At 35.2% G+C, this 23583-nt stretch overlaps 2 protein-coding genes and 4 pseudogenes across 2 annotated transcripts; 3 read left to right on the top strand and 3 right to left on the bottom strand.

Annotated features, from left to right (window-relative positions):
• The first annotated feature begins 3140 nt into the window (after positions 1-3140).
• LOC108854924 (pre-mRNA splicing factor SR-like 1) lies at positions 3141-5799 on the top strand (annotated as a pseudogene).
• Positions 5800-8727: 2928 nt separating this feature from the next.
• LOC130503695 (F-box protein At5g39450-like) lies at positions 8728-10507 on the top strand (annotated as a pseudogene).
• A 356-nt stretch (positions 10508-10863) lies between these two features.
• On the bottom strand, positions 10864-13651 carry LOC130503691 (protein argonaute 5-like). The gene is made up of 12 exons (XM_056998264.1): positions 13547-13651; positions 13375-13426; positions 13160-13279; positions 12939-13071; positions 12736-12857; positions 12545-12664; positions 12338-12468; positions 12172-12234; positions 11616-11806; positions 11465-11538; positions 11284-11378; positions 10864-11206 (listed from the first exon to the last, which is right to left on the bottom strand). Exons 2-12 carry the CDS (start codon positions 13384-13386, stop codon positions 11050-11052), a joined length of 1218 nt encoding a protein of 405 aa, XP_056854244.1. The 5' UTR covers positions 13387-13426; positions 13547-13651; the 3' UTR covers positions 10864-11049.
• LOC130503694 (protein argonaute 5-like) lies at positions 13517-18008 on the bottom strand. The gene is made up of 13 exons (XM_056998265.1): positions 17858-18008; positions 17667-17786; positions 17479-17598; positions 17266-17417; positions 16203-16277; positions 15955-16082; positions 15728-15864; positions 15527-15639; positions 15148-15228; positions 14945-15036; positions 14725-14854; positions 14502-14639; positions 13517-13651 (listed from the first exon to the last, which is right to left on the bottom strand). Exons 1-13 carry the CDS (start codon positions 18006-18008, stop codon positions 13517-13519), a joined length of 1572 nt encoding a protein of 523 aa, XP_056854245.1.
• Positions 17667-20831, bottom strand: LOC130503693 (uncharacterized; annotated as a pseudogene).
• A 597-nt stretch (positions 20832-21428) lies between these two features.
• Positions 21429-23268, top strand: LOC130503692 (uncharacterized; annotated as a pseudogene).
• The last annotated feature ends 315 nt before the right edge of the window (positions 23269-23583 follow it).

A 23583-nucleotide genomic window follows, 5' to 3' on the forward strand; every position in this document is an offset into this window, starting at 1 on the left:
AATCGCTTAGAAGATGACATGAAGATGGTTCAGTTTCAAGACGACAAGAACCAAAGTATCCTCATGAACTCAATATCATTGCATCTTTGCAGGGATGTAATCGTGCGTGTTAGCATGTTTGCCGCCTTAGCTCTTGCATGCATAACAAATACGTAAGCTACAGGTCGGAGCAAAAACATTGTGGTGGCCACAGCATAAATCTGACACTATTGATCACATCAAGGATTGTGGTGAGCAGAAAGAAGGCATCCCTCCTGTTCAACACAAAATTGACAAATTACTTATTTGACTTTAAAAAGAATGAATTGCTAGGGAAGTCTCTTGAACTTTTTTGTAGCTCTTATGTTCTTCCTGTCTCCGGTTTTGTCAAAAATTGCATCTCCTTTCTAATGTGTTTTCTTATGTTCTTGCCAATAGTTGTTATCCTTTGTTTGCAAACTGATAATCTAAGCAGTTACATATAACACTGGTTCTTTTCCAGGCTCTCATCCAGGGGCGAAGCCAGGGAAAAAAATCAGTGGTGCATCATGCTCATAAAATATATTATGTATGTAAATAGAATGTTATAGTTGGTGCATCGAACACCTTACCATAACGATTTACTGGGTGCATCCACTACCAACTGAGCCAATTTAGTCATTTATGTTCTATGTAACATGACAATTCTTAAAACATTATGGGTGCACTTGCACCCAGGAGTGCCACCGTAGTTCGCCCCTGCTCTCATCTACTCCCAAAAACAGCTAGCTGATGACAAGACGGTAAAAGACTAGAACATTGAGGGAGGCTCTATTCTGCATCTTGTTCTTGCTCTTTGTGGTGGTTTTGGTGTTTTCTCTCATTAGAAAACTGTTTCTCTTCTCTCTCTCTGTGATTAAAAAACGATGTTATTTGGATTTGATGCTTTGCTATCTCTGTGGGTTTAGAAAATAATATGTTCAATATCGGAGTGTATATGTTTTTTTTTATTTGGTTAGTTTGATGAATATCTTTCATTTCAAGAACGAGTCCAGCAGAAAATGGGACAGAAGCTATAATTGGGTCGGAACCAGGCCACTGAGATTGCTATATGATAATACATATACAAATTGACAAAACTATTTTGACCCAAAAAAAATTGACAAAACTACACACACGGTTAAAATTGCTCTCCTTTAAACTTTTTTTTTTGTGAAACACAACAACACATACAACTCTCACCTCTATATTTTAAAAGTCACACATTATAAATGGAAAATATCTATTTATATAATCAAATAATTTTACCAATAGTTTTACAAAAATTGATTTCACCCTTATTTTTTATAAATTTGAAACTTCTTCTATATTTCTATTATTTGACCTAAATATATTAGTACAAGTTTAAATATTTATAATTAATTCTATTAATTGATTAGATAAATATGTTTTCTAATAAAACAACAACTTTACTCTATGTTTAAATTCTAACTAAATATTGTTTACGATTATCGGTTTTTTTATTCTATTTTTATTAAATCGATTAGTAACAACCACTTATGCTATTCTACTTTGAACAAAACAACTTTAAACAAAATAATGCACTAGGGTCGTTAACCACTATCAACAAGATTAGAAAAATATTATTTTCTTTCAACATATTTCATTTTCGCAGTCATATTTTTTTTACTACTAAAACCACAAAAAAAAAAACGAATCGTAGATTCACGTAAGAACACAACATACAAATCCGGCGCGTAGCACCGGAATACCACTAGTGTTGTTATAAACATAAGAATAAATTAATGGACCTTTACCTAACCGGTTTCTGCGATATACCGTTTTTGGTTGGATTTGATTTTGTATAAACATGTTTTAGATAGTCAAACAAAAGCCGGTTGCATATTAACTAAACTTTAGACACAGATATAATTCATTATTTTTTATAGGTTTTAATTTCTCACTCTTTCAAATAGAATATCTTACTGTACATTAACTGGGAAGTCATTTAACTTAAGTTGGTTTTACGTGTCAGTTACCCGATAAAGTCTTTAAAAATTGTTAGAATTGATTAATCGATGATCCGATGATCCGACATTTATTTATTTTAGTAAAATCTAAAAATAAGTACCAATTAATATCACTTGTCAAATAATCTGTATAATATTACTAATAATAGTTTATGTTAACTAATTATTGAAATTAAAAAAAAAAGTAATAAAGTTTGATCATTTAAATTTTAATATTTATAAACAACATAAATAATCAAAAAATTTTTTTTATCTAGAGTCAATCCTGTATAAAAATATGAGCTTCAATCCGATGGTGGCAATTCTTCCATTCATTGCTAAATACATGTGCACAGTTATGGGAATAAAATAGTTCTAAAATCTTCAAAGTTGGCCTAAACGTAGCTAGATCAGAAAACGACTCAAAACTTATAAAAACTGTAACGTGTTTGGCGTACACTTATCACATGTACCCTGAATCTGTTTTGCTGGACACAAATATTATTTATGGAAAAAGATTTGCTAGGCTGCTCTTTCGGTTCTTTAACTATATCCAAAGTTGTTGTCTACAATTAACATATCATCCAAATATAGTAGCAAGATGATGATGCAACAAATTCAAAAAATACACAATGGTTTGAAGCAGTTTATGCATAATAGAATTGAACTTCAATGGTCAAGCCATAAAAGATTTTCTTCAGTATATAAAAAATCATAAATATTTTATTTTCTATTTTGAAATATGCATAGTGTTTGAAATGCTATAGTTTAAATATTTATACAATTTTTATAACCTGATCAAAATATTTTTGTACAATATTATTTTGTTATTATTTAAAGAAAAATAAACATATTTGACAAATATTTCATAAAATATTATTATCTATTATTGTAAAGATAAAGATTTTAGGTTTAGTGTTAAAAGTAAATTGCAAAATGTTAGGTGAGGAAAACAAAGTTTTTGTTTTAATAGTATGAAAAAAAATATATGAGAATTTGCGGAACGAGAAGAATAGAACTTACTCTCACGAGATTTGTAAATACAAATGTGTTAAGAATAAGTTCTATTCTTCCCGTCCCACTTAATTCCCATGGTGTCACCAAAGACAATTCGGTGTGTAGAGGAAGATATATTTATAGGCCTTATTTTCTGTATAGATAACCGATGTGGGACTTAACTCTGTAAGAAGAAGGAACAAAAAAAAAAAACATTTGTTCACTGTCGTTTCGTCCAAAGTTTTCACCGACGAACCGAACTGTTTATCTCCTTTCCCTTTAGGATTCAATCTCTCTCAGGTAAATTTTTCTTCTTCCAGTGTTATTAATTGGCTTCAAATTTTGCTACAATTGATATCGAATTTTCACTTTTTTTTTTTTCTGGGTTCCACGAAATTCAACTCCTTTACGATTTGATTTTACATGATTTTCAATTGTAAGATTAACGATTTCTTCTTGTTTCTATATGTCTTTAAACTGTTTTATCATTCTTCCGTTGTCTTCTCTGAGCATTTTCATGGCAGACTAATGGAAGAGCATACGAGTCACTCTTCTTTCGATGAACATTGTTTCTTCTGACTATTTCAAAGAGCTTTATGGTCTCAAGACTTATCATTGATGAAATCGTTAGCCGTGGATGGGTGGAAACTGCCGTGGTCCTCCACAGCGTATTGTCTCCTCTAAAATTCAACTCACACTGATTCTCCTTATATCAGAGCGGTGAGTCAATCTTCTTAATCCATCTTCTTGCATTATATTAACCCTGGAAGATATATAGTTGCTAAGAACGAGAGCAACACATGTGCGTATTTATTTATATACCCTTGTGTGCTGTTTTGTTTCTTGTAAAATAAATTAGAGAGCCTCTTCTTATCTTTGGGTTCCTCATCTGAAACTAATCCCCGTTGAAGGGGTATGATGAGCCTACACGTAATTGTTTTTGTGTGTTTCCTAACAGATTTTCACTTCCAAAAACAAAAGTTGGATGCCTTTCTTTCTTTCTTTCTTTGTGTTGCTCACACCGTTATTAATAGGACCTTCTTTGCTAGCAGTTTCTTCAAATCAAGGTTTGAGTCTCTTTTTTTTTTAAATTTGAGCTACTCTGTCTCCCTCACTAACAGTATTGAAACACGCAACTGATCTCACTCTTAGTTGGCCACCGGTGGTCTATTTAAAGTTCTAGGATATATGTGGAGTTTTTTTTCTTCCCTTCAATCGTTTGCTTCCTTGGTTTACTGGTCTGGAAGTTATTATAGTCTTGCATTTTGTATCGATGTTCCTTCAATGTCATAACACCTTGTCTTATCTGTTTTTATATGTTTCACTGATTTGGATCTGACACGTGTTACTACTATATTTGCAGGTCTGATTCCTATATTTAAGATATGCAAAGACGCTGTGGACATGGTATGAACCATACATTAAAGATGATGATGAGGTAACTTTCTTTATCATGTTCCTAGATTACCGTACGATTATGAATGGCATTTTACAGATATCAAGCTCTCAAGAAATATGCCTGCCGTAAAGCATTTGCCTGTTCATACATATCTGGATTCTTGTAGAGTTTCTGTGTGAGTTTAGCATCTTTTTCTTTCTTTAATTCCTTAATATGTATTTTAGAGTATAGAAGCTCTTGTTAGTATTCTAAACCAGAGGTGGTCATGAATTAGAGTTTGGATCCAATATAGTAGAGTGTTTCTGGACCTTTGTTAGGATGTGTATGATTCTTTTCGGTATACTGCTTTACAAGAATAATAATTGAATATATTTATTTACTTTGCGCCAGGATCAAATGGAAGGACGACGACCATGGGGTGTTTACGTACGTGATCTGCTGCTTAGACTGGTGAGTACAAGATAATAATAATAATAATAATAATAATAATAATAATAATTAATGTCTTATTTGTTTTGCTATGTTTCTGAAGAGCGTTCTGTGATTATCTGCTAGAAGAGTTCACTTCATTTTTCCATTAATATTTGAAGGGAAGAATGTGAAGATGTTTTGGAAGTTCATTTGATGTAAATTTCACCATTAGAATTTGACCATACAAGTTTATGTTTTAGAATCGTTTATCCATATGCTTTAGTGTGTTAATAATTCCTGAATCTGATTTCGTTTGTTTGTTTTTTTTTTTTTTGCGCAGTATTACTTTGATACGTTGTTGTTTCCACGTATTCCGGTGGTTCCTGTGAGAAGATGAATTTACCAACAAAACCATCCTGGTTCAACCGGAGACATGTCACGTGGCTCTGAAGACACTGCCCGTCGTCCACCATCAGTAAAAGCATCCCTCTCTGTTTCATTTGGGCAGCCTGCACCTCACCGTGCTTCCACCAGAGCCCAGACTATTATTCGAACAGAGACAGGGAGAGGGAGAGAGACCGGGAAAGGGAAAGGGAGAGGGGATTATGATAATGATAGGAGATCAAGGCGTGACTATGAAAGTAGTAGAAGCAGACGCAGTGATTACGAGGACGATAGAAGCAGAAGCAGGAGTGTGCAAATTGAGCGTGAGCCAACTCCTAAAAGAGACTATGGAAACAAGGATAAAGCAGCAGCTGCGACTGTTAACAGTAACCTCGCAAAGCTAAAAGATTTATATGGAGATGCTAGTAGAGTCAGAAAGGCGGGGATGAAGGATATGGAACAAGGAGGGATTCAAGTTCAGAAGAAGTGATCAATCAAGCAAACTTGGAGGTGAAACTAAAATAAACTCTGGACTTGAAATGCTTCGTCTTGGATGATGCATGTTGTTTTACTTTACTGTTTGTCAGCAAACTATTTGTTACAGAATTGATCTTTATCTTGAATTGTTCCGACTTTATATTACTTGTTGTTTGCTCTCTGTTTTTGAGCTCTACAACTTTTTGTTTATTTATTCTGCAAAAACATATGTTAAGTTTGGTTTTTAGTAAAATCATGCTGCAAAAACATATGTTAAGTTTGGTTTTACGTGTCAGTTACCCGATAAAGTCTTTAAAAAATTGTTAGAATTTGATTAATCGATGATATCCGACATTTATTTATTTTAGTAAAATCTAAAATAAAAAAATAAGTACCAATTAATATCACTTGTCAAATAATCTGTATAATATTACTAATAATAGTTTATGTTAACTAATTATTGAAATTATAAAAAAAAAGTAATAAAGTTTGATCATTTAATTTTAATATTTATAAACAACATAAATAATCAAAAAAAATTTTTTATCTAGAGTCAATCCTGTATAAAAATATGAGCTTCAATCCGATGGTGGCAATTCTTCCATTCATTGCTAAATACATGTGCACAGTTATGGGAATAAAATAGTTCTAAAATCTTCAAAGTTGGCCTAAACGTAGCTAGATCAGAAAACGACTCAAAACTTATAAAACTGTAACGTGTTTGGCGTACACTTATCACATGTACCCTGAATCTGTTTTGCTGGACACAAATATTATTTATGGAAAAAGATTTGCTAGGCTGCTCTTTCGGTTCTTTAACTATATCCAAAGTTGTTGTCTACAATTAACATATCATCCAAATATAGTAGCAAGATGATGATGCAACAAATTCAAAAAATACACAATGGTTTGAAGCAGTTTATGCATAATAGAATTGAACTTCAATGGTCAAGCCATAAAAGATTTTCTTCAGTATATAAAAAATCATAAATATTTTATTTTCTATTTTGAAATATGCATAGTGTTTGAAATGCTATAGTTTAAATATTTATACAATTTTTATAACCTGATCAAAATATTTTTGTACAATATTATTTTGTTATTATTTAAAGAAAAATAAACATATTTGACAAATATTTCATAAAATATTATTATCTATTATTGTAAAGATAAAGATTTTAGGTTTAGTGTTAAAAGTAAATTGCAAAATGTTAGGTGAGGAAAACAAAGTTTTTGTTTTAATAGTATGAAAAAAAATATATGAGAATTTGCGGAACGAGAAGAATAGAACTTACTCTCACGAGATTTGTAAATACAAATGTGTTAAGAATAAGTTCTATTCTTCTCGTCCCACTTAATTCTCATGGTGTCACCAAAGACAATTCGGTGTGTAGAGGAAGATATATTTATAGGCCTTATTTTCTGTATAGATAACCGATGTGGGACTTAACTCTGTAAGAAGAAGGAACAAAAAAAAAAACATTTGTTCACTGTCGTTTCGTCCAAAGTTTTCACCGACGAACCGAACTGTTTATCTCCTTTCCCTTTAGGATTCAATCTCTCTCAGGTAAATTTTTCTTCTTCCAGTGTTATTAATTGGCTTCAAATTTTGCTACAATTGATATCGAATTTTCACTTTTTTTTTTTTCTGGGTTCCACGAAATTCAACTCCTTTACGATTTGATTTTACATGATTTTCAATTGTAAGATTAACGATTTCTTCTTGTTTCTATATGTCTTTAAACTGTTTTATCATTCTTCCGTTGTCTTCTCTGAGCATTTTCATGGCAGACTAATGGAAGAGCATACGAGTCACTCTTCTTTCGATGAACATTGTTTCTTCTGCGGGAAAAAGGGAGGTTCAGGGGAATGGGACAGTATGGTCAAGGTGTGGGAATTCTCCTCTACTGATTGTTTGATTATGATTATGATTATGATTAACCAGTCTTGACTCATCAAACTTAATAATACAATCTGTATGGATCATCGATGCATATAAGAACGTGAACCCGCAGATTGCTAAAGCGATGATTACAACTGGAGAGGTCCTATCTGCGAGCGAATACATCATCTGCAAATGAATCCAACTCAAAAACGATGATGATGTTTAAGGTAATGCTTAATAACTTAATACGATTTCTCCTCTTTTTAATTGAAGCTACTTTTTTACAGTTGAGATTTTTTTCTTTGTTTGGGGAGCTTCAGGTTGCTGTGAGTCCAGAGAAAGCATACGCCGGAGCTGCCATTTCATTTATCTTTGGGTATTTGTGGAAGATTTGTTTATTACTTTTGAGAACTCTCTTACCAGCAGTACTGTAAAACAGTTCGTATTTGAACTGTACAGGATACTTTCATGGCAAATCAGTCAGGGAATCCAAAGCATACCAGAGAGCTCATTGCAGTATGCTAATGACAATGCATTGCTTCTCGCAAAGGTTTGTGAAGTATACTACTTTCTGTTGTTTTGAAATGTTGGTACATTGAACATTTTGTCTCATGTGTTTTTTGTTCTTCTTCTGGGCAGTCTCTAAGAGGGTCTCTTCTAGCTACGTTTTATGCGTCAGCCGTCTTGTCAGGCTTCACAACAGCGGGGCTTCTCCTTCTCGCTAAGCAGCTTTCATCGGAGAAAGACTCATCATAATCCTTCCGGGGAAGATCTCTAATGTTTGTATCTACTACAACCTTTAATTATGTCTATTATACTGTGGAATTGGGTTGAGTTGTATTTTGTTTTAGAGCACTTGAAATAAATCTCTTTGATAAGAGTGATTTAAGTGGATCAGGCAATAATTAGAGAGTTTGATGTTTCAGGATAAATAGATAAATAACAATAAGAGATAAATAAATATATATATATATATATGTATGCAAAATTATGGAGAAGATTAGATGAATGAAACAATACATGTTTACTCGTGTTTTTCATATACCAAAGCTGCTTGAACATGGAACCATTAATCTTACAATGGTGGGAAGAAAGAATTAGGCTCAATCAATAAGCAAACCAAAAGATAGATAGCAAAGGCAAGACCCTTAAACCAAAAAAAAAAAAAGGAAAAAGAACCAACAGGAAATCCAAGTAGGAGTATTAGCATGGCTTCTATCCTTGAGTCAGTCTTGTTCCAGCGAGATGCTAACCAATATTTGAAGTTAGCTGAGTAATTGCCACTCTTAATATACATAATAATCTTTAATTATAACATCATCAAAACAGAGAAAATTTATGATTTAGCATATGGCTCACCTTCCACTCATTATCAATTAATTAATAATGTCATTCTGATCTATCCCATATTCTGAAACTGTCACTATTTTTGTGAAAATATTGAAATGTAATGATTTTGCAACACTCTTGGTAAAAAATAGTTCTAGCTAAATAACAATAGCTTAATTTCGTCCAACAATAATTCTTTTTATATATTTGTGATTTTTATTTTTTGTTAGATTTTATAAACTTTTTTTTTTCTAAAATAAGATTTTGTTGATAACTTGATATTTTAAAGTAAGACAAAGTCAATAAAAAACGAAATCCCTTGAAGCAAAAAAATAAAATGAAATCCCCTTCAAAGACAAGTCAACGAATAGAAATCCGCACAGCCAACCCAAGAATATTATTATTGGATAATATTTGAATAAAACAAGAGTCCACTTGAGAAAGACTGTAACAGTCAACTAGAGCTTGAAACGAAAGACGACTTTTCTCACATCAAATCGTCTTCGTATTACTATGTTTGTGATCTCATTCAAATCCCCCAAGGCTGCCTTTCGATCATCAAAATTGATCTAGTTCTCAGAGATTCAGTTTCTGGGTTTTTTTACTGATTTTATCACCAAAACAGATGAAGATCCGGAGGAGACTTGCTGCTTCTGTCGCTTCCAGAAGATGTCTTTGCTCTCATCTCCCGTTTCCGACGTCGTTTGCAACCTAACCCTATGCTGCGACCTTGTTGACTCGGAGAAGATATGGCCAAGTCGTAAAGGTTCTTCCTTGTTAAGTCCGAAATTGTCCAATGGATCTCTTCTTACAAGTCTCTCTGTCGGTTTGTTTCTCGTTGAGGCAACAAAGCCTCTCGTCGGTGTTGTTCGTTGTCTACGTGAGTGTCTGTCATCGGTTTGCCGGATCATTCCTTGGTTCTTTGGGGATTCGAGAAGGTAGGCCTGTGTTTGAGATTGTCTCTGGTTTCGATGGCTCCGCGAAAGAGAGAGAGAGAGAGAGAGAGAGAGAGAGAGAGAGCAGTTTCTTGTACTCTCTGGTTTTGTTGATAAGTGTTGCAATAGTGCTTCTCCGAGAACAGAGAAGAAGAAGGTTCGGTTTCCGCTGCTTTACTTGGTGACGGGCCATGTGGGTGGGTTTACCTGTCCCTGATCTATCGTTGAGAGATGATAAAGCAGCGGCTGCGTCGTTGGAACGAAGAAACATGCATGCTGCTTAGAAGGCACATGAACCTGGAGGATGATGAGTTGTGTTACCATCAGATTATTCAGGTGGAGATAAACGATGAGCTGTGGACGCTATCTTTGGTTACGGTGGAGATATTCGCCACGTGGATGATGAGATTCAGGTGCCTAAGCAAGTATTTCAGAATTGGGATCAAGATTATTCTGAGGAGGTCTAGCTCAGCTGGTTCTTCTTCTTCTTCGAAGCAGCAAGCGTCTTCTTGTAGCAGTGAGATTAGACGTTTCAATCTCCAGACGTTTCTCAGCTCTGGTGATTTAGTAGTGGGTCTTAGCGTTAGAGCTTCGAAGATTAAGCTGACTTCTTACCGAGGGAGGTTGCACGAGACTCATTTCGCTCTTTATAAGCTACCGACTCTGTGGAGGAGAATGAGAAGAATATGCTGGTTTGTGGGGTGGGACTTTCGGCTGGAGATAATGGAGAAGAAGAATATGATTCTAAGTGTTGTTACACAGGAGAAGGTGGTATTGCAAAAGGGGTATGGTTTCCGGTATCCTGGACACTTATCTGAGGCCTTGACATACAATCTCTGCAAATGTCCCTTACTTTGCTCCAACCTTCACTGCTTCATCTGTTCACTTCAGGTTAACAATCTATTCTTCACTGAGTTTGTTTTAATGAAACATATTGAAATGTAAAATTTCCCACTTTTTTTCCATCGGGGACGATGATAAATGTATGTTTTCCCTTCTGAATATAAACAAGTCCTTATAATTTCTACACAAAGCTTTGCTATTTTTTTCTTGTAAAGAGTTTTAACTCTTACGAGGATATATAAACAGGTAGATGTTCCATATCTATACTATTAAAAGCATATGTAACAGTAGGTGCGAAAACAAAACAAAAAAGAGTGAAATTTGGGGCATAGAGTTTTTTTTTGGACTAAAAATTTGGGGCATAGAGTTTCGGCCACCATTTATCTTATGCTATGTTTTTTTATTTCCTCGTCCTTCCAAACATTAGCAAAAGTACATCTTCTCTTTCACTTCATCTTTCACTGTCGGAAGATGCACAGCAGACATTTCATCCTCCACGTAGTAGCGTGCTCTAAACGCAGCCAAATGGGCGTAGAAGACAGGGGTGACAAGCGAGACAGAATTGGTAGTCTTGGCAAACCTGCATATTTGTTGTGAGGTATTAGACAGATTTCATTTGAAGTTAACGTATACAAAATGAAAGGTTATGTTGCTTACGTGTAGCAAAGGTCGTTAGTAAGCCTTTGCAAATCATCAGCAGAAAATTTGTTCTCGTCCAAGAGAACATGGTAATGGGTAGATCTGTTTGTACCCTGAGACATTTAAAACCCAAACAAAGTTTATAGTTTTGATGATGAGACAAAAAAAAATTATAATTGGTGGGACAGATTATCATTACCATCACACCTGCGTGGCTGTTCAAAAAGAAATCAAACTGGCGCGGGTGACAAATAACTGTGTCAACTACAGTACCTACGAAGGAAATGCAAATAAGTTAAAAAGTGAGACAAAAAAATTTAATTGAATAAAAGAGTAGAGTGTGAGCAAACCTGGAAGAACATTGCCAGTAGCAGCATCCTTCTTATCCGCTTGAGCAGGAAACAACCGCGTGTGGTGTCTTTTCTGGACAAGCACAAAGGTTATCTTTGGACGAAAATCCTCTATAGACGAACAAGCTTTGCGTATAGCCTGTAGCTCAAAACGCAACACGTCCCCAAACTGTGTTTCCCCTACCCCGTCACTGCAGCAAGCGATAATTACCATTAGGGATCTTATATATAATGTTTAAGCATGGTGCGACCATACAAAAAATGAACCCATCCCTATTCTAGCTCTATCCCTACTTTAGCATTAATAGTTTACACATGAAGGGCTGAGCCAGGGTTAGCACATTTCATATTATTCTTTTAAAGTACAAAAGATAAGATTGTGATACAGGATTGGAGATAACTCCATACATTTATGGGCTATTTTGTTCAATCGTATTTTAGGTCTATCTCAAAAACCAGGGTTAGGGTTAAAGATTTTAGTACATGGTTAGGGCTAACCTTGCTAGATTATTTTAACATGCCTAATTTACAATTAGCATAAAAAATGTTGACTTACCGGAAGAAGATGAGTCTTCCAGGTCTTTGATTTGTCTTTCTAATGAATGCTAAGAGATGGTCCCTGCAATTAGTTTTTTTTTTTCGGTGGTCTGAGATAACGAAAGGAAACCAACTAACTAACAATAGAGATTTATGATATGACCATATATTTTTTTTGTTATTACCTTATCATTCCAGTGTGTTCTCCTTGGCCGTCCAACTTATACAGGTCCTCGATAATTTCACGTCTTCCAGTCTGAGCAGAAACCAATGCTCGGTATGTGCTTATCTCAGGCCAGTCCATGGAAGCAACAACCTGTGGTTATATAAAAAAAAAGTGAGAGATAATACTTGTGAAGGTAGATACAAGTAAAATAACTAAGCATTCATACCGCAGCGAGAGAAGATTGTTCGGCCTTTGTTGGATGCGTGACGTCAGCACCGAAGATTATTGTTGGCGTGTCTTGTACCATCGAGATGTGTTTGTCAAGAACATAGTTTTTCCCCCCAGCCTGTACAGAAAACCTTTAATTAACAAAAGAAAATTACAAATTTGGTAACAAGAAAGAGAGAGACGGCAAACCTTGATATTGATCTTCAAGGCTAGCGAGGGGAGAAACAAGTGTGGTCGCTCAAGTATCGTTCCTGGCCGAATACACTGCGAGACAATGCCCAGCTCTGTCTCACATATCTTTTTGATCTTTCCTGCAAAAGAATAATGAGACGTTGAAACCAGATTTGCATTAATTAACATAGAATTAAAGACCAACCAATTTGCAAACTTACCATATGATCCAGTCATATCAGGCAATATCACAATCAAAAGTTGGAGGTCAGCTGTCTTTTTGTGGATCTCTCGCAGTGCGTCCTCAATCTTTTCAGGATCATAAGAGATGATTTGAGTAATATGTTGGATATGCTGGTATCAAGGTACAAAAGTCAGTTAGTGACTCGTTTGAATATAAACAAATCGTGTGGCAGATACCAAAAGGATTAAAAATCCATACCATTCCTAAATCTCTGCACATCTTAGTCAATTCTTGACAGAATTTTGTGGCTGAAATAGGGCTAAGCGTTGAGAAATTTACACAAGTCCATCTAGTTACACTTGCTCCATTGATCATTTTCTTAAACAAAGAAAACACAAAGGTAGATGTAAGAGAAGATACCAAGAAACATAAAAGCATATTTTTGGATTAGTTACAAGGGCATACAGTTTTACCTTTTTAAACATGTTCCATTTTCCCTCATTTGGAGTCACGGTTATTTCTTCACTGATATTATAAAAATTAAGGAATTTCAACGGTCAACAAGACAAAAACAACATCGTGAGGAACATCGAAAGATTGTACAATAAAAGAAAATCAATTGCGATAACAGTGAGAGAAAATAACCGTCGGAGGAGGAAGCACACGAGCCTCGATCGAGGTTAAGTCATCAGACACTGATATCTTCTTGTTCACAAGCTTTAACGCCTGTTCTTTATCAATCCTAATCATCTGGACATTAAAAAAAAAAAAATTCCTTAGAGTTGTATAAGGACAGAGCCAGGGCTAGGCCTGGGCATAAAATCCGGAACCCGAAATCCGAACCGAACCCGAACCAAAAAAACCGACCCGTTATCCGACCCGAAATGTAAAAATACCCGAACGGGTCTTGTAGGGTGGTATAAAAAATATCCGAACCCGAAGTGTTATTAACCGAACCCGAACGGGTAACCCAAAAACCCAAAACTAATAGTTAATATAAATGTTTTGAAATATATATAAGTATTTTAGTTATTAAATTTAATGTTCGTGGTAATATGATATATAATAATAAATATTAACAATATTAAAAATATTTTAAGTACACAATTAGTTATAAATAAGTAATTTATAATTTGTTCATTGGAATAACAAGTCTACTCTCTATAATATAATGTATATTGTTTACAAATAATGTTTGTTTTCATGCTTGATTTAACATTTTATTGTTATTTTAACAATTTTATGTTTTTCTTTAAGTTTATGTTTTTTTACTTTGGTTATATCCGAACCGAACCGATATAACCCGAATCAGAATGATATATGGTTACTTTATGGGTTTTAAGATGATATATAATTTTTAACCGAACCCGAAGTGTTATTATCCGAACCCGACTCGTACTAATGTAATTTTACTATGGGATCTAGGAGCGTAAACCCGAAAACCTGAAAATCCGGAAAACCCGATCCGAACGCCAACGGATACCCGAACGCCCAGATCTTACTTCTCATGATATTTTGGGCTTTAATGGCCCACAATAAGTTTGAGTCGGCCATTAAGAGGAAATTGTGGTAAATGCGATAAAATAAATACACAACTTACCGTTTGTATCATACTCTCTCTCCTGCCAGGCGTTATGACAGAAGCACTTCGGAAATTCTTCGCTTGCTCTCGACTAAGACGGAATGCCTGCTCACTAAGACGTTGTGTGTACGGCTGGCCACTAGCTATACGGCAGAACTGCAAAAACCACGAGAACGACATTTACAAAAATTGTAAAGAATGATGAGCAAATAAGTTAAACGTTTGAATCGAAAACTCTTACCTCCATAGGCACGTATTCACCAGCCCCAATTTGGATTGCAGGAAGATGTAGATAAGTCACTTTACGCTTATATTGTTTACGAAAAAAGTCCACGAATCTCACTTCACTGCCTCTTTTAGCTAATTTGAATCTGAAAAAAACAGATAAAAGCTTATAAGAAATTATTTAAAGCACCATTCAAAAAAAAAAACTATTTAAAGAAAAATGGTTGGAAACTTACGTGAGCAGACCGATGGGATCAAACGAAAGTCCTTTAATAACTGCCTTCTTTGCTGCAGGCAGGCCCGGCTTAGATAAATTATAGTCCCTGTGCTAAAATATTTTGTTTCTCATAAATTACAATATCATTTCTCTAAATACAAATGAGGACCCTAATTTCTATAAGAATTTTTGAAAAAAAAAATGGACCCTGTGCTTGTGCACCTTGGGCACACCCCAAGAGCCGGCACTGGCTGCAGGCAAATACGTCAGCTCAATTTCCAAACCAGTAATGAGTTTTTCCACCTATCAAGTATCAAGATAACAATATATAATATAAGTAATTTGGATCTGGGTCTTTTTTTTTGATCGAAGGATCTGGGTCTTTTAAAGCCCATTTTTCCATACATATTGTTGTTCTATAAGTAGTTTAAAAATATCTGTGACAAAAAAATAGTTTTAAAATATTTAAATCTTAGCGTATATAAATTTTATTGTTCAAAATAATTAATGATAAGTTAAAACTTATATTTTAGGAACATTCATAATATCAGTAAACTAAATGATTGAACAGTAATTGAATGAATTGAGTAAAAATAAGTACCTTGGAACGTTCTTGATAAGTGAGTGCCTTGGCAGGGACGCAAATGTTAACGAATTGGTTGCTGATAAATTGAGTCAAATGGATTGGTTGATGGCAGCATTTGGTCATTACATCTGGAATCCACAAAAACAATATTAAATTCTCAAAAATAAAATAAAAAGAATAAAGAAAAGAAAGAAAAACTTAATAAACAAGTCTTACCTGCATTTAGATACAACCCATCTTGGGTGACCCTTAATGATCTAAACAAACCTCGACTCAGTTGGATACCCGTTCCGAGATTAATATGAAGCTCGTTTGAAGGAAATCCAAAAAAGTACTTCCCAGAGAGGGAATAGCTGTAAAGCATGGAATTTTGATTATCTATAAGAACTAAAAGTCTAAGAAATTTTAGTTTGATATAAAAAAGAGAATCTATCTAAACATACCTTTCACATGCCGTTTTCTTGAGCAAATTGCGAAGCATGCGTAGTGTCTTCTTAACGGTATGGTTTTCTTCATGACCAGAGTTATTGATGAATGTTGCCAACTCTGAAAGACCAGTGTTTGTTGAATCCTGAGACATATTGAACCAACCAAGAGATTTGGTGTTAGATTATTGTAATTTTGTGCCTATAAATCAATTATTAGTGTTAATAAAGAACTGATTAACCAAAACAGAGAAAGAAACACTTACAATGGTAACTTGAAAATGATTCGATCGTATTGTTGTCCGCTCCCCAATATAACCATAATCGGGCCTTCCGGGAATCTGCGTAACGGATGAAGTACCAGGAACTGATTAACTAATAATTAATAACTAATAAACCAGGTTGAGTATAGTGTGTGACTCCACATAAACCAGGTTCAAATTAGGTTTGGTATTTTAACCTGGACCCGAAGATCCGACCCGGAACCGGTCCGAAAATACCCGACCTGAACCCGTACCGAAAGTTTACAAGTATTTTTTGGGTCTAAATTTCTTTTATCCGAATAGGCTTGGACCCAAAGAGAACCGACCCGAATAGACCTAGATCCGAAAAGAACCGATTTGTACCCGATTTAGAAACATGTATATTTAATATTATGATTTTTTGCGTTCTGTTTTATATATATATATATATATATATATATATATATATATTTTTTTTTTAGTTGAAATATCTTTTGTTAACAATATTTATTATTATTTTGTAACATTTTTAAGTAATATGGAGCTTTAAAATATAAATTTTGAGTTTAAAAATGTTTTATGTTAATTATTAATAGTTTAATTTAAGTTATTTTGTAAATATTAGATATATATAACAAATATTAATTAAATTTGAGTAGGTTTGGATATGTCATGTATTTTTCAGATTCTGAAAATCCGAACTCGATCTGGACACAAAAAATTACGGATATTTTACAAGTATTAGAATTATAGACCCGAACCAATTTGGACCCGACAAAACCCGACCCAGACCCGACAAGACTCAACCCGGAACCGACCCAAAAAATTACAGGTTTCTATATGGGTCTAAAATTCCAGGACTCGAAGAATCCGAACCCGATAGGACCCGACCCGACCCCGACCCGAGGACCCAGATACCCTAATTCAAATACCAGCTATGACACCCTATATTGTTTATTTCATTAAAAAAAACTAATAAATCAAATATTAGTGTTAATTAGTGAACTGATTAACCAAAATAAGTGAATATCAGTGCTAGAAGAAAAACGATTGTACTGATTAGCAAAAAAAAAAAAAAAAAGCTTACCATGCGTTTTTCTTCTTCGGACCTTTGTTTCACCTCAACCTCTGTTTCTTCGGACCTCTCGGCCAAGTCTGCTCCGACAAAATCCTCGAGATGGCTAGATGGATCCTCGTTCAACCTCTGATTCGTCGTCGTCTTCTCTTTTCCGACGTGATCTGCATATATAAAATCGTTTCAGCAACAACCAAAAGAGTTATTTTGAGGAAATGTCTGTACCTCCTCCGACTGTTTGAATATTTACTCCGGCCAAGTCTGCTCCGACAAAATCCTCGAGATGGCTAGATGGATCCTCGTTCAACCTCTGATTCGTCGTCGTCTTCTCTTTTCCGACGTGATCTGCATATATAAAATCGTTTCAGCAACAACCAAAAGAGTTCTTATGAGCTGTACGGAAATGTCTGCACCTCCTCCGACTGTTTGAATATTTACTCCGGCCAAGTCTGCTCCGACAAAATCCTCGAGATGGCTAGATGGATCCTCGTTCAACCTCTGATTCGTCGTCGTCTTCTCTTTTCCAACGTGATCTGCATATAGAAAATCGTTTAAGCAACAACCAAAAGAGTTCCTTGAGCTGTACGGAAATTAATGTCTGTACCTCCTACGACTGTTTGAATATTTACTCCGGCCAAGTCTGCTCCGACAAAATCCTCGAGATGGCTAGATGGATCCTCGTTCGACCTCTGATTCGTCGTCGTCTTCTCTTTGTGTTTTTCTTCTTCAAACCGCTTCACCTCCGATTTTTTCATCGTTATTTTCTTTCGTCTCTTCGGTGCACCTTGATCTCTTTCTCTTAACTTTTTCTTCCTTCTCTTTGTCTTTTTCTTGCCAAGGAATGAAAAGTGAGAGCGAGCTCAATCTGCGCAGAGCACACTGCAGAATAAAGCGATCGGGGCGTTTGCGCTCTCTCTCCTCTACTGCTGCATTTATTAAGAAAATGACAAAAAAAGTTGGTGGTTCAATATAACCGCTTGATTTCGGTTAATACTATTTTCGACCCCTCTGTTTTATTTATTTATTAAATCACAAACTTTGATTTCCGTTAATACTATTTTCGACCCCTCTATTTTATTTATTTATTAAATCACAAACAAATTAGTGACAATTTTCTTATTATATGTGTTTATGGATATTAGTAAACATGATAATGTATATGTATGATGTATATCTGTAAAGTACTTTGAAACGAGGATACACGATCCTTTGATATATGCGTAAGTTTGGCTTGATTTGGCTTAAATGCCACGTAGGAGTACTACAGTCTAAAGACATTCCATCATATGCATATGATTTTTACAAGGTTTTTTGTTACATTATATTGAAATTTTTATATTTTATTTTACTTCATATTATAATTTGTGACTGTTGTTACTTAGTAATATCTTTTAATGGTTTGGATTGTTTTTACTTAAATGCATACATATATGATTTTCTAAAACATAAATAAAACTTTTTAATTACAGCAATATTGGAGGAGTAATATGCAATTTGTGATTTTCTGATTCTTTGTACGTACAATGGAGCAGAAAAGATCAAAGGAGGCTAGCTTTTTTTCTTAGCTTACAGTTTGCAGTAAATATCTTTTTCAGTCATTACTATTTTTTGATCCCTCCGTTTTATTTATTTATTAAATCACAAACAAATTAGTGACCATTAGCATGACATTTTTAATTAGGAGAAAGCCCAATTTTCTTATTATATGTGTTTATGGGATATTTAAAAAAAAATCTGTAAAATACTTTGAAACGAGGATACACGATCCTTTGATATATGCGTAAGTTTGGCTTGATTTGGCTTAAATGCCACGTAGGAGTACTACAGTCTAAAGACATTCCATCATATGCATATGATTTTTACAAGGTTTTTTGTTACATTATATTGAAATTTTTATATTTTATTTTACTTCATATTATAATTTGTGACTGTTGTTACTTAGTAATATCTTTTAATGGTTTGGATTGTTTTTACTTAAATGCATACACATATGATTTTCTAAAACATAAATGAAACTTTTTAATTACAACAATATTGAAGGAGTAATATGCAATTTGTGATTTTCTGATTCTTTGTACGTACAATGGAGCAGAAAAGATCAAAGGAGACTAGCTTTTTTTCTTAGCTTACAGTTTGCAGTAAATATATTTTTCAGTCATTACTATTTTTTGATCCCTCCGTTTTATTTATTTATTAAATCACAAACAAATTAGTGACCATTAGCATGACATTTTTTAATTAGGAGAAAGCCCAATTTTCTTATTATATGTGTTTATGGGATATTTAAAAAAAAAATCTGTAAAATACTTTGAAACGAGGATACACGATCCTTTGATATATGCGTAAGTTTGGCTTGATTCGGCTTAAATGCATCATACGAGAGTCTGCAAAAGAGGTTAATTTCGCGTCTCTGCTACAGGTCGTGTTTTTAGTGGTTACTTTATATATCTTCGTGTCTATCGCGTTATTGAGTACTAGTCTTGTTCTCGTGCTACGCACGAGCATATTTTTTGCTTACAAATAAGAGCAATTTTCAGTTTAATTTATATAATTAAAACTACATGCATAAAACAACTTTTATTTGTATGAAAAGAAGAGGATAGAAAACAAACCATTAACACTCAGCCGCTATAAAAGATAACCTCAGCCGCTAGATTTCATGACCCATTTTGACTCAGATCCAACGGTCCATATTCCTCAAGGGTCTTCAACAGGTGGGCCCCTTTTCTTCTCCCTCTCGCCGTACACTCTCTCTCCTTCAAGCGCCAGAGCCACCGCCCGTAATCTCTTTGCGGAGAACTCCACCTCTTCCATATACAACGGAAAGTATGCTTATGGCGTTTTCTGGCGTTTTCTCCCCCTCCCGACCAATCTCGCCATCACCGCACCGCCACCATGGCCGGCACCGTCATCGCGTGACCACGAACCTCCGCCGCGCCTTCCACCGTCGTGTACATGAGCTCAAGCGCAGCCAAAAGCTAATGCGCGTTCCACCGCGGAGATCTCTAGTCCCATCGCAGTTTCCACCATCGCTCGGGACAGAGCGCGAGTAGGATCTTGGTGACGTATTCGGACGGCGGGTCGGGTACGAGGACTCGCTTGAGCAGCTGAGCGAGGAACTTGTCGAATTCGGAGACGGATGCGAGGTGAAGCTCCGGGAGAGGCGCCGAAGGAGGAGATGGAAGTGTAACGGTGGATGGAGTTTGGTCAACGTGATGTGGGAAACGCCACTGAGTAAAGCTTTGAGAAGTGGAGGTCGATGAGGATGAAGCGGTGGTAGTTGGCTTACGGAGAGGTTTCTTGTGAGGAGAAGTAGAGCTGAGGACGGACTGTGTGCAGCGGCGGAAGAAACCAAAGGAGAACAGAGGACGAGGTGGCGCGTGCGGTTTCGCTTTCTGGTTTCCTTTCATCATCGCTGGAATGATTGGTGAACATGGAGTGAAGCGAAGTGTCTCGGTCTCTTTTTAAACAGTCCGAAAAATAATCGTTTCGCAACCAAATTTGTCAGGCGTTACACTTGTCCTCTCCCTAATATTATCACTCGTATACTAAACAATATAATTACTATCATTATTACCAAGCTTAACCTGAAATGAGTAAATCTATAATAAGCTTCAAAATTTCAAGATTGTGGTTAAGCCAACTTAGTTGAAGATAACCCCCAAAGAATGGTAGTACAGTCTCAGCATTATTGATATTTTTAATTCTATTATATTTGTTATCACAATTTCATAATTCAATTGGATTTGCTCCTTACTTGTTAAAGTTTGAATCTCTCAGATGGTTTCACTTGGTGTACACTGCAAGAGTACTGAAGTCGTATAATATTTTGTGTCCATTTTTTTTCTTAAAGAATTATTTTTAAGATTATGCATTAACTTTCATTCAAATATGAAACCATTAATCTTGCAATGGTGAGAAATAAAAACTAAGCCAATCTGTATAAACATAAAATAAAATACATATTAATACGGAGAACTTTAAAAGCAAAAATATTTTTAAAAGTAATAATTCAGTTCAGCGTTTTAAAACGTGGATCAGGATTTCTAGGAGTCGGAAGGCGAATACTTATTAAATACTAAGGGCTCAATTGCAATTTCTAGAAGTCCAAACCTCTCTCTCTCTCTCTCTCTCTCTCTCTCTCTCTCTATCCTCGGTGACCATGTCGAATCTCACACTTACTTGTGCTCTTCCTCTCCACTTTATTATTCTCATCCTCCTTCGCTTTCCAATCAGACGAGCTCCTCCGGAGTTTGGTCTCGAGTTACCACAGATTCGCCGCCGAAGCAGACTCCGAGTATCCGTAGACGGTACTCGGATCCTGATCTGGACTCCAAGATCCAATTCACCCTCGAACATGCCTTCGGAGACTCTGATTTCTCCTCCGCCGGTACTTTCTCCGCTCGCCTCAAGACTTGGAGCCACGGTGGTCAGGTATACTCTCTTTTCACCTTCATCGATCGATCGATCGTAGATATTTTCAATTACATAGAGAGAGAGTTTAGAGAATCAGAGATTTTGGTGAAGAACTCAAATTGATTTTGCTAACTAACCATAATAAATCTTGTCGGATGCAGACACTAACGAAACTGCGCTTCTCTAGGAATGAGTTTTCTAATGCCTTTAAAGTAAGTAAAATCTCCTACTTTGGGTTTTTGTTTTGAAAAAAAAACGCAACGAGTAAAATCATTGTCTTTGTTCTGTAGAATCTGCTGAAGGGAGATGACTTTTATAGAATAAGACTCCCATCTAATGTTGTTAGTCCACCTGGGAGAGAGTATGTGATTCCATCAGTGAGAGCTGTAAGTTCACTTCTTTTCACCTTTTTTTTTTTTTTTTTTGAATCTTTGATCTCAAGTAGTCAGGTTTGCATTGCATGCAGTTGATATCATCATCTTACTGCCAAAAAGCTTCTTATAATAACACCATTCACATTGTTTTAGTTGTTTTTAGTGTCAAATAGATTTTTCTTTTGAGTGATTGGTGCCTGCTTGAGCTCAGCTCTCAGCCTCCTACTAGGTTAATCTTGTTGCAGTTTTTTACAGATATTAACCATTCTCTGGTACTTCTTTGAGATAAGATTACTTCTGTAGTTCCGTTTCAATTTTTTTAGTTATTTTATGATCATAAATCCAAACCCTTTGTTAACTTTGAATGATTAAAACCTAGAAACGTTTCATTGACATTATCTGTTTCCCTCTGATCGATGTATCTGGTTTTATTACAGAGATGTCTTGTCTTCCACGGGATGGTTTGGATGAGCATATTGTTAATTCGTTATACACATGGTAACGTATTCTTTTGGTATCAGTTTCTTACAGTTTAGGTTTCAGCGTTGCGTGACAATTAGTTTGTCGCTATTCACACTTTCCTACTCATCAATTTCAGGATGGTGCCAACATTTTGGCAGTCAGTTACGGCTCTCCTGGAGCGTGTCCGTATCCTCGACAGTTGAAATTTGTAAGTAACACATGTTGTCCAATTGTTTCTTTAGTTTCACTTTCAGAATTAAAGTTTATATTTTTTGGCATGCTTGGCTTAGTAAGTACTCTTCTAAGAACTGAAACCACCTATCTACTGTTGTTTACTGAACCTGGTTCTTAGAATGGTAGAAGGGTATTGATTTAGAGTGTCTGATAAAAAAAAAATTTGTGTTTAATATAGCCAGGAAAATGGACATTTAACTCCCACACTATCTTGAAGAGTAGTGAGCAGGCACCAAGGTAGAAACATCAGTTCGTGTACATCTATTTTTATGAACTAACCAAATGATTTTGAGTTATTGACATACACATAAACTCCTTATTTTGGTAACTTGTCTTTATGCAGAACTCCGATATTATTACAGTGGATGTACCTGATACCACTTGGACTCATAGTGATGAATACAAGCGAGTAACATGGCGGAAGAACAAACTCCGGGGTCTCAAGGGCAAGCACCAGCAGCGATTCAGCGCGGTTCCGCACCCAGGAGAAGATGATGATTCCTTTCTCAATTTCTTATAAACATGATTTTTTTTTTTAAATACTTATATATCTGTTGTGGAGCTATGTCACTGGAACAACATGCATTCGTAGGCTAGTTATTGTAACGACCAGACTATCCAGCCGGTGTTATGACTACTAGCTTAACATTGTTATTTGATTTTACATGTGATAAATAATTTTAGACTTCACTGTTTGAAGAGTTAAAAGATTTCATAGTGGCCTGATTCAGGTTTTATATTATATATTTTCTAAATAACATTTTGAAACCATGGTTAATGTGTTGTCAAGGCTAAATACTTCAAAATACCTCAAAATAATGTTCTTTGTCATATATATATCGCA

This window comes from Raphanus sativus, unplaced genomic scaffold (genome assembly GCF_000801105.2).
Source record: "Raphanus sativus cultivar WK10039 unplaced genomic scaffold, ASM80110v3 Scaffold1077, whole genome shotgun sequence".
Taxonomy (NCBI): Eukaryota; Viridiplantae; Streptophyta; class Magnoliopsida; order Brassicales; family Brassicaceae; genus Raphanus; species Raphanus sativus.